Raw genomic sequence first — 11090 nt, 5'->3', positions numbered from 1 at the left:
GGCGAAGCAGGGGACTGGAGTATCTCCTCTATCAGGGAGGGGAGCACTACGGCTGGTGGCAGCTGGTCCCTCTCCCTCCCCCCTTCTCCCCTTCACCAGCACCCCGCGGGTAGGCAACAGGAGGGGTGAGGAGGTCAAAAGGCAGAAGAATGGGCAGAACGGCGACACGCAGGATAATCGGCTTTTATGAAGCGCAGAGAACAGAGAGGGCTGGTAAGCGCTGCTCTGACACAATGATACTGAGATGAACACTAATGAATTAACACATTAACACAGGACCAAGGGGCCTGCAGGTCGCCTCAGCTGCTCACACACAAACACACACACACACACAAATCAAGTCTGACACATCTACACACTCGCTAACGTGCTCACTAATTAATTTCATTAGTCATTTGTCAAGGACAGCCAAATGCATTTTGAAATGTGATGCTTTTTGAAACATTGGGGTGTCTGGGTCTAAAAACTATGACAGACAGACAGACAGACAGACAGACAGACAGACAGACAGACAGACAGACAGACAGACACTAACCAAAGCCATGTGATACTCATTAATGTGTTAATGCCGATTCTCTTACATCTCAATCTGGTCCATCCTTTTCCTCTCCATCCATCCCTTTAATTCAAGATCGTGTGGTTACCTTCCTGCCCCCCTCCTCCTCTCCCCCCTTTCTCTTTCTTTCTCGCTGTCTCTGTCTAACCAGCATGAAGAGGCAGACGTGCATTCAACCATCAGACAAATGTTCCACGCACAAACACACACACTCACACACTTGATCTCAGCCAAACCCCATCCTTCCCTTTGTTTTTACAAACCAAGAGCACAACACTCAACAAATATCTCAAAATAAATGCTCAAAATATATACAATAAAACAATCATTTTCTGTGATTGGCTTTGTCTTCCAAACCTATTTTAGCCAATAGTAGCCTGCCTACTAAGGACTTTGTGCATGCCCTGTACCCACAAGGGCAAAGCCCTACCACCCCATAGTCCTGTGTTTCATGCTCTAACACAGGCAGGGTTATCCTCGTCCCCAAAGGGACTGGAGATCCCGTTCCACCATCTCCGACCTATTGAATCATCCCACTGAGCATGTCAGCATGCAACACAATTCCCACACTGGGAACACCATACACTGAGCATGGAAAAGAGCAAACATTATCTTTCTCTTTCGTTGTAAACAGAGATTTATTCTGTCAAGCAGTGTAGGCTAATGTGAAATAGCCCCAATAAATGTTGTATGACTGAAGCTTCATTGATTGCTATAGCTGCCTGTTGCCCAGTAGCCAGCGCCAATGTCTTGGAGCTTAATATGTATATTAAACACTTTAAATATTTCATGAGGACGGCAGGAAAAGAATCGTTAGGAGCGGTAAGGTTTCATTAGCAACTCCATTTGGCTGCGAGGCAATCTCGTCCTCTACCACTGTCGGTTCTATTGCAATAAAACACATCTCTCTAGTCCCCTCTCTCCTTCCTATCCCACACTCATCTCCCCGTTTTCCCTCTCTTTCTACATATCATAATAAAACATTTGTAGATCCTCTTTAAATGCACTATTACTTACGGCTGCCTTTTCATATTCTAACATCACGGGCACTTTAGTGACGACAGAAAAACGCGTCATTCATTATTCAAAAGAAGACGATCACGTCCCTAAGAGAGACAGAAGCCCGCTCGTGAAATTGATAACAGTGGAGACTCGTGCAATAAAAATGGAGCCCGCGGGTGCCACGAGCCCGAACCTCGATTATGCAGATCAAGTGGTAATTTCTCAAACAAATCGCACGCTTTCAGTCTTTTGTTCCCTTTTCTTTGGACTGGAGCAAATCTCTCCAGAGAACCAGAATGCCAGCTGAATAAATTGGCTTTGCAATTTTGCACGAGAATTGACGTTCTAGCAGAGGGTCATTTAGATGAAGAGAGCTCGCCAAAGTCAAGTGTTATGCCAATTACTCGACTAATAATTATAAGTGTTACAATTATTTTAGCCTACTATAGTATTGGCATTGTTGTCTTTTGTAACCACTATTATATAATTGTTGTTAAAGGCTTTAACATTTTTGTTCGAAAGTAGGTATATCTACATGGAGTCTTGTTCCCTGATCTGTCTGTGCTCTTGCCAACTCCATTGGTGTCATTGTCAATCAAGCACACTCTATTTTTTATAAAGTTAATATGTTTTGTATCCATTTGCGTATTTATTTATTTCTAGTATTTGTATGATTTACTACGGCTATTGTTATTTTATAAACCTAATTGTGATTATAGAATCCATACATATGATGCTTATATGTAGTTGCTTGTATGTAGTTCTGTCTTTGAGCTGTTCTTGTCTATTGATGTTCTGTATTATGTCATTCTGTATTATGTTTCATGTTTTGTGAGGACCCCAGGAAGAGTAGCTGCTGCTTTTGCAACAGCTAATTGGGATCCTAATAAAATACCAAAAGCTTTTTCCGCAATTAGTGACATCATGGGTGGTTTTCCGGGGTACATCGGGGCTAATGTGACATAATCTCGAAAAATCTGAGGATTACACAAACTCATTTACACCCACGACCCCTGGACCACCGCTTCCCGGTCCCAGTCCGCTCATTCCATTTCCAGTGGCGCCTAGCCTATAACACGGTTTCCGCCGCGTTCCAGAATCCACAGTGTAGCAAAAAATACGAAAAATATATAGAAAAAAGTCAATGGTATATGCGTACAGATTGTCATATAAATCTAAATCGAATGTATGCAATCTAAAAAATAAATATATATCAAACATATCATTTTATAAACCTATGAACAACATACACAAGGAAAAGTGTTTATGATTTTAATATGACATAGCCTGATAACTATATAGACAGTAGCCTAAATGTGTACGGTCAAATGAGAGTTACTAGAGTCCAATTCTTCCCCATGGAAATATGGCCACCAGCGGGGTCACATATGGCGTGGGAAACTAGCCAATTCTGCCAGTCCGTACTGCTAAATAACCACCTCAAGTTTGAGTTTTTTGATACCTCGTTTATTCGTTTACAGATAACATATGTATTGTAAACTACTTCAAAAGAATTACTACGAAATCATTATTATTCATAGAGAAATTTCCACAGGATGAATCTGAAATCCTTAAAGCACGTTTAATAAGAAAACAAAAACGTTTAATGTTGCGATGGAACAGAACAGCCTAATGTGCATTGGTCAAGAAACAAACAACAAGATAACCTCAATTTATTCGTGGAACAAATTTGATCGAGTTGAAATTAATCATGAAAACAGTCTTATTCATTATAGTGACAGTTATCTATGCGTGTCGAAATGTAAACGTATTGCAACCCAAAATGTAGGGTTCAATTATAAGCTAATTAATAATAAAATAAAAAAAGTGAAACCTGTGTTGAAAACCTTGGCTATTGTAAATAAGTTAGGTGAAAATGTTAAATAGGTGAAAGACTAGGCCTATATCAGCACTAGAGATGAGGACAGGAACCCATTTCAGCAAGGCTCTAGCCAGGGTTCGAGAAACAGTTCATTGTGTCCGTCTTTTCATTGCGTCTGATGGGCAGCAGGTTCAAGCGACCATGCCGACCCTCCACTTCATCTGTACTAGCCCGTGGCCTCGTCACACAATTCCCTTTTATTAACATTTGATGTGGCACAGCGGTGGTATAGTTTAGGCCTTCTAAGGACTTAAAGCATTATTCCTATTATAATTATTAATCCTGGCGTGTGTATGACATAACCCACTGGTTTACTTACAGAGGAGGAGTAAACTGTAGCTGTGAACAGATGCTCGTAATCATAACTGAGAGGTGATGCCTCGCTTATTCTATACCTTAAACCAATGGCCCTAACCAAGGACCACTTCAATCCATGACGAATAGAGAGAAACTCTTGTGTTAATAAAGGCCCTCTCGTGTTTCTCATAGAAAAAAATCTATAATACGACTGAACTGCCTGCATTAATCTCCACTACTCCATACTGGTCCGGAGAGAGACGCACAGCCCACAACACACGAAGCGTTATGAACTGTTTTGCCGATCACAGAGAGAGAAAAAAAAGGCATACACAATAAAGAGACAAGAGCTATTGAGATAATCAACGATAAAACGGAATATTATACAAATAGGAAAGGCAATAGGAAATATAAATATGGGTAGGCCTAAGTGTTGCAACATTTGTCTATTATTTCAGTTCAATGGAAATATTATATTGCAGTATACTGCATTTCCATGGAGACCGGGACAATGGTTGCAAAATAGAGATTAGAAAACATGGACTCGGATCACCCTTTGAAAACCTGTAAACCCACAATGTCAAGTGAAGGATTGTCCAAACAGGTCAAATTAAAAGGTTAAGAAATCGATGCTCTGATATGGCACTAAATTGACCAACTCTGAGAGCTAGGAAGGAGTATGGTGCCAAGTGATACCCACCATGCTTCAATCAGTCATTAAAATGACAACCAATGAACAGTCAAGGCGTTGACAGCATCAACCAATAGAAGCACGGGAATGGGGCTTTTGGGGGGAAACAGCAAGACCAAGATGTTTTGACGCAGGGAGTAGAGCGTCATAGACGTCTCCAAACGCACATCAAACTTCCACTGGCGCTCCCGAGGATGATCTGAAGGAGGCCTTTCCGAAGTTGCAGACGGTCGGATTTTGAAAGGAAGATGACATTGGAGCCAACGGCATCTTCTCTTTGGCACAAACCGGCCGTTTAACCTCGTAATTTAATTTCCATCCAGTCCAGCCATCCCACAGTCTATTGAAAGGTGAGGATGGAGCGCGCACCCAGCGCCCCAAGTCCTCCTCCCAAAGCGGCCCAGCACGAACCCATCAGCTTCGGTATCGACCAGATACTCAGTAGCGGTGCTGACTCAGAGACCGGACGGACCAGCAGCAGATACGGTTCGGATACAAGCAGTGGAGACGGTTACCGTTTGGGAAGCCCAACTGGAGGGAGCGCTGCCTCCTACACTGCGCTGTCCATCTCCCTCTCCGGCATGGTACCACAGTTAGAGGACCCTGGTTTGTACGGAGTGAACTGTAGCCTGGGTAGCAGAGGAGTGATCCGGGTGCCTGCTCACAGACCGTTGACTACCTCCGGGCCGCCGCACTTGATGAGCGCTGTACCCGGGTATGGAGGCCTGTGTTACCCGTGGGTCGGGAATAGGTTCGCCAAGGAAAGGTTATCAGGTAACTTTCCGATAGAACCCTTAGCATCAAATAATGTTATTGAAAAACGAAATACACAATTTCATGCGCAGTGATTTCGGTTATCTATGTTTCCCGTAATGGCAATTTTACTTTCAATGTGTTCAAAACAGCTTAGCTTACAATAAGCGCGCAATAAGCTTAGAAAACGTGAAAAGACTAATAACAACGAGAAAGATACAGCAATAAACATTTAAATAATAAAGATGATGTGATCAATAAAATAACAAGGCACATTAATTCAATCTTCAACCTTTTATGCATACAAAAGAAAAATGTATATTTACATTTTTTATTAATGTAGTCATTTAGCAGACTCGGCCCACGCAATATTACTGAAATTGTAGCCTGTTTCATTATTTCTCTTAATCATTTAGCCAATGTGAATATTGCAATACTTAGCCTATACTATAGCAACGAAAATCACACAAATATTGAATTGGTCTATCAAATTGGCCTTTCAAAACGAAATGAGTGAGAAAAATCTCAAACAAATAATTTGGTGCTAGAAGACCCTAAACCCTAATTGGAAGTCAATGAAAATGGAGGCATTTACAGAGAGATAAAATAAAATATAAACATGCTATTTTGGTGGATTCTTACAATGCAATTTCAATCAATTATATGCTACAAATTAAAAAGCTATTAACATACCACGTGAAATAGGAAAACATAATAAACAATAACATTGTAGCAATTATGTTGGGAGTCATTATTTTCCACAACGATTTTTTTTTCGCCATAATTCACACCCAACAGTTTAGACAAAGATATATGAAAAACTCGAAAACATTCTCGCCAAGAGTGGTCTCACATAGTTTGAATGTTTGGCCATAATACTATTGATTTATAAACATTTGTTATGTTCCAATTCGGCACCCAGAACTGAAGCCAAAATGATTCACTCCCTGTATTTACTAGGCTATTTCATGTGATTGTTTGTTCACGCTAGAGGAGGCAAGCCTAACTTCAATAGCCAGACAGCAATGATATCTTTATCCACAGAAAATAACCGGATAAAACAGAACTGCTCGGTTTTATTCAGACGCCAAATTATCCTATATAATAAATATTCTAAACATTTATAGCCGAACCTTTGTTTTCGGGTGAGGATTATGTAGGCCTACTACCAAACCTTATCAACTGTACAACAAAGTTGGAGGCTCTCCTCACTTTTCCACTGCGTAAACTCAACCTCCAATCTGTCTGTCTTTCTGCTCCCTCCATCAGCTCTCGTGCCATTTACGGTGACCAGGCGAATAGGTCATCCATACCAGAACCGCACGCCGCCCAAACGGAAAAAGCCTCGGACATCGTTCTCCCGTGTGCAGATTTGTGAGTTGGAGAAGCGCTTCCACCGGCAGAAGTACCTCGCGAGCGCCGAGCGGGCCACCCTTGCCAAGAGCCTGAAGATGACGGACGCGCAAGTCAAGACCTGGTTCCAGAACCGACGGACAAAATGGAGGTCAGTTGATCCATGAGCTTAACTGTTTACTCAAACCTTGAGTTGACCTCATATAGAGGGACAGAGGCGCAACTTTGGTTTCAGAAGTGGGGGGGAGGCATAATTATAATATATTTTTTAATTCAGTTGGATAAACACTCCAAACAGCCTACCCGACCGCTCGGAGGCATCCGCATGGTCCCAAAACACACCGTTGCCTCGTTTTGTATCACACATAAAATTGGGGGGACCAAAAATGCAATGTCCCCCGTCACCAGTGAAGTTGCGCCCATGGAGATGGATACAGGGCTCTAGTGCCCAAAAGCCCGTTTTAGCATGGGCAGGCCATTGATGACTTTCCCCGTTTTGAAGTAGTCAACTGGGTGGGACTTCCTATGGGTTCAGGAATGATCACATGATTGATTCCATCCGGGTCACCGGGAGGGATCAGCCAATGAATTACACTAGTGGGCAAACATTCCACAACTGCAGATGGCACTAAATCGCCAAACTTGACTTTATACCTTTTCAAACAGCACACTACAGCTGACAGTATGCACCCTTTCAGTTTCTTTGCCAAGTCATAGAAGTAGTAGAAGATGAAAATGGTCTACTTCAAAATAGACATGGCCTCAATGGCGCTGCCCATGCTCTCACAGACACCATAAATAGGACAGGTGCAACGATGTGATGTATATCTAAATCTATGTTTTACCTCTTCGTTTGACATGTTTTCAAATCTCATTCACCAGTCACTTCCGCTCATGTGCAATTGGTCTGGGGAGGAGGTTCGTTTTAGCTAGGCCTTAATGGGGGACTAATCATTTTTGGGTTGTGTGAATGTGTCATTGCAGAGGATTTTAAACTAAAGGCAAACAGACGCAGGATGTTCTTACCATCATGTTTGTTCCTGCCACTGATTTCTATTCCTGGTTCTGCTGGTGGTAGGCCTACAGGATATTCCCATCGTCTTTTGGGAAGAAACATTTGGGATCTACCAGCTGGTTCCAGTTGCCTAGTGTGCTTATTATGGGCTTGTTCAGGAGAGTCGCTATGATCTATGCACTGTGAAGCCAATTTTTTACACTTGTGTTATAAGACAAAATAAGCTGTAGATTCATATGGAAAGTTGAGGGGGTTTATAAATGACCACTATAGGCTACCTAAGTTTGACCATCGCTGAATGTCAACATATCAACATGTCAAAGTATTCTTTCTTCATAATTCAATTTTATGCAATTAATCTCTCTCTCTCTTTTTGCTCTCTCAGGAGACAGACAGCGGAGGAAAGGGAGGCTGAGCGTCAACAGGCCAATCGGCTGATCCTGCAACTGCAGGCCGACGCCCTCCACAAGTCCCTCGGCGAATCAGCAGGCTCCGACCCACTGTGCTCACATAACTCCTCCCTGTACGCCCTGCAGAACATGCAGCCCTGGGCCGAGGAGAGGGAGTAGGAGGAAGTCTCCCCAAACCGCTGTTCAGGGTCACACATTTGTTCATCCGTCCAATTGGGGTGATCTGATCTGATCCTAGATTATTTGTTGGTGCCAAAATGGAGGGTATGGACAGTGTGATGCCCCTTTGAGATTGTGTAGAGACTAGGCGTCTGATAGGACCACACCCTCAACCTGAATGAATGACTGCACTGTCGACATTACACAAGCACCGTTACCAGTTTCCGCAAGTGTTTTTACCCCTATCTGGCCTTATGTCACATTCCACACTGTGACTCTATGGCTAAAGACTGAGGTTGTAGACTAAAATTGACAGGGAAGGATAGGAGGAGGAGTGTGTGTAAGGTAGAGGGATATATAGAGGGAGGAATTGGACAGGGGGGCAGAAGGATGCATGTCATGTTGGTAATGAAACTAAAACATCCTCTAAAGTTTCATTTGTGACACATTTCCTAATAGGATGTAAATGTTTCATAATTTGTACTTAGGATGTATACATATGTAAATAACGATATAAACTCTTCACTTGAGATCATTTTGTTTATTTTTTTTTTGTGACATAGAGACATGAATGGAAAGCTTTAATTGCTCACAGCCTCTCCCCCTTGCTAAAGAAGACACTTCAAAAAGGTCACTACTTTCTTTGAAAAGTTTATTGTTAAATATCATTTTGTACAACATTTCAATATACACTGATGTGATTTTTTTCTTCCCCTTTCTGTCTGTCATTCTCGGTCTGTTAGTCTCACCTCTCTGTGCTTTGCTGATCATGAATCTTGATATTGTATAAAAGTATAGGGGAAGGTAAGGTAATAGGGGACTGTGAAATAAGGGATTCTGTGTTTTGTTGTCAGTAAGTCTTCACATTGATTAGGCTATTGTCATCACCACCCATGTCATGGCTTTCATTCCTGTATTCTCAGTGACAAGGTCTCTCTCTCTCTCTCTCTCTCTCTGTCTCTCTCTCTCTCCCTCTCCCTCCCCTTGAGAGTTGTTACTGCACAGTTGTAATGTCCCACAGGATACCATGCACACATCCATATTGGCACAAAACAAGCATAAGAATACACTTCAAAACAGTGCTGAGCGAATAGCGTTTTTTGAGGTCGGCTCAGTTTTGGTTTTTGAAAAATAAATCTCGGTTTTCTTATTTTTTTCTTTTTTACAATAAATGCATTGTTCAATGTTCAATGTTCAATGCTGTAACAACAATGAATAAAATAATTGATGGTAGTGAGTGACAGCCTATTACTATCAGTTATTAGGCTCTAAACCATCATTTATTCACATGACTTTACTTACAGTAAATTAAATATTTTGGTTATGTATATTACATATTTGTTTTTAGTATGGTGACACTAAGACATGCAATTACTGCATATCACTTATTAACAAACCATCCCTTGTTCACATTACTTTAATAAAATATTTCAGTTGTTGTGTATATTTTTTTTTATTTCATTTGATGACTTAGTATTTTATTACAAGTCATCATCTCATCTCTGCTTAGGCTGTAGCTGCCAGCCAGCCATCCATCTCTGTTCTCCCAGAGTCATCCTTCCAGATAGCAGGCTTACATAGCTGGTTAGCTGTCTGATGAAATCACATTTGAAGTAGTTCTATAAAGTAGATAAGGCATACTTTTAACACTGCTAAATGACAACTATCAATCAATTAGATGCATTGTCGGGTAGAGATACGTAAGCAACCGGATTCTAGCCCTCTCCTATCTCTCTGTGTCTGTCTGTCGGGCCACACAGGCTTGCCCGGCAAAGAACCAATGAGAACAGGAGGCAGCTAGCTGTAGGCAATGGATTCTGGTCAATGTAGTTCATTACCACGGTTTCGGCGCTTAACTCTGATGAGCTGGACAACATGTCTCAGAGAGAAATCTCTCTAGAGAAATGGCACAAATGGTGCACAACTAAATGGAATTCAAATAATGGAACCAATGTCAGTCAATTAGTTATTTACAAACGTAAAATAAACCAACATTTCGGTTATTCACTCAGCACTACTTCAAAATATCATCTGGACAGATTGACAGACAAAGAGGCAGATGAACGGAGCTCAGTGCAGACAGAAAGATAGAAGCCAAAAACACAATGACACAAGGCACCACAACACGAAAAACATTGACTAACACTAACACACATACAGTAGGAATGCTGCATTTAGCGGGGTTAGGAATGACTTGTTTTAAATGTACATTTCTTAATATGTTGCGGTCAAATACAGATCACATGAATTCTACAAATGAAAATGTACAGGAAATGTCCTCAATTTGTATCTGTAAACTGAATTTGTGGCGAAATTGAGGCCAGGATTCAATCCAAGGAGTGTTATAGAGCAGCGCACTGACTGTCGACAGTGCAACTTTTAAGGGCAACTTCCCCGACGTTCAAAGAGCTCACTCTATAGTGCACCTCGGATTGAATCCCGGCCTGACACAGTGTAGGTATGTGTGTATGTCTTAATATGTGTGTGTATGTCTCTATAATGTCAGTATGTCTTATTAACAGGTGTTATATACACTCTCTGGGAGAACAGTAACCATAACAACATCAACAGAACAAGACTGAGAGAGTTCGGACCAAGGGTGAAAGATTACAGGGTCACAGGAAGATCAAAAACAGGTACAAGGGGTCAGAGGTCAGTGGGAGGGGTCATAACCCAGCCCGTTGATTGGTCACTGCCATTGTAACGTGATGGTGAGACACTGTGCCACACGGCAGATGCATATAGCTGTTGCTGGGCGGCCAGTGTTGAGTACCTCTCATAACCATGCTGACAGCAAAGTTTATGTGTGTCCCTTTTTGCCATTAAATGGTGGGCTGCTCTTTCTTCTCACAGTTCAAAGGTCTTTCCTATCTCTCTTTCATTTTCCCACTGTGTCTCTTTTGTCTGTTTCATTTATATGACGTTTTCGAAAAGCTGCAGGGACCTCATGATGTTTTCATCCTGGGGAAGAA

At 41.8% G+C, this 11090-nt stretch overlaps 2 protein-coding genes across 3 annotated transcripts in view; one reads left to right on the top strand and one right to left on the bottom strand.

The window, feature by feature from the left end:
- The first annotated feature begins 4603 nt into the window (after positions 1 to 4603).
- Positions 4604 to 8632, top strand: LOC139366184 (T-cell leukemia homeobox protein 3-like). Its single transcript, XM_071103370.1, has 3 exons — positions 4604 to 5202; positions 6451 to 6685; positions 7935 to 8632. Exons 1-3 carry the CDS (start codon positions 4785 to 4787, stop codon positions 8116 to 8118), a joined length of 837 nt encoding a protein of 278 aa, XP_070959471.1. The 5' UTR covers positions 4604 to 4784; the 3' UTR covers positions 8119 to 8632.
- Positions 8633 to 9260: 628 nt separating this feature from the next.
- Positions 9261 to 11090, bottom strand: part of LOC139366185 (A-type potassium channel modulatory protein KCNIP1-like) — a 41601-nt gene continuing 39771 nt past the window's right edge. For both annotated transcript variants that reach the window (XM_071103371.1, XM_071103372.1), the window contains exon 7: positions 9261 to 11079. In XM_071103371.1, coding sequence (XP_070959472.1) covers positions 11032 to 11079 — 48 coding nt within the window. In that variant the 3' untranslated portion in view covers positions 9261 to 11031. The remainder of the gene's footprint in view (positions 11080 to 11090) is intronic.

This window comes from Oncorhynchus clarkii, chromosome 14, assembly GCF_045791955.1.
Source record: "Oncorhynchus clarkii lewisi isolate Uvic-CL-2024 chromosome 14, UVic_Ocla_1.0, whole genome shotgun sequence".
Classification (NCBI taxonomy): domain Eukaryota; kingdom Metazoa; phylum Chordata; class Actinopteri; order Salmoniformes; family Salmonidae; genus Oncorhynchus; species Oncorhynchus clarkii.
This window is presented reverse-complemented; position numbering and strand designations above follow the sequence as displayed.

Excerpts from the sequence above, each read along its gene's own strand:
- LOC139366184 (XM_071103370.1), top strand. The coding sequence starts at position 4,785 with ATGGAGCGCGCACCCAGCGCCCCAAGTCCTCCTCCCAAAGCGGCCCAG. Across the intron at positions 5,203-6,450 it reads CGCCAAGGAAAGGTTATCAG|CTCTCGTGCCATTTACGGTG; the intron begins GTAACTTTCCGA and ends TCCCTCCATCAG. Across the intron at positions 6,686-7,934 it reads AACCGACGGACAAAATGGAG|GAGACAGACAGCGGAGGAAA; the intron begins GTCAGTTGATCC and ends TTGCTCTCTCAG.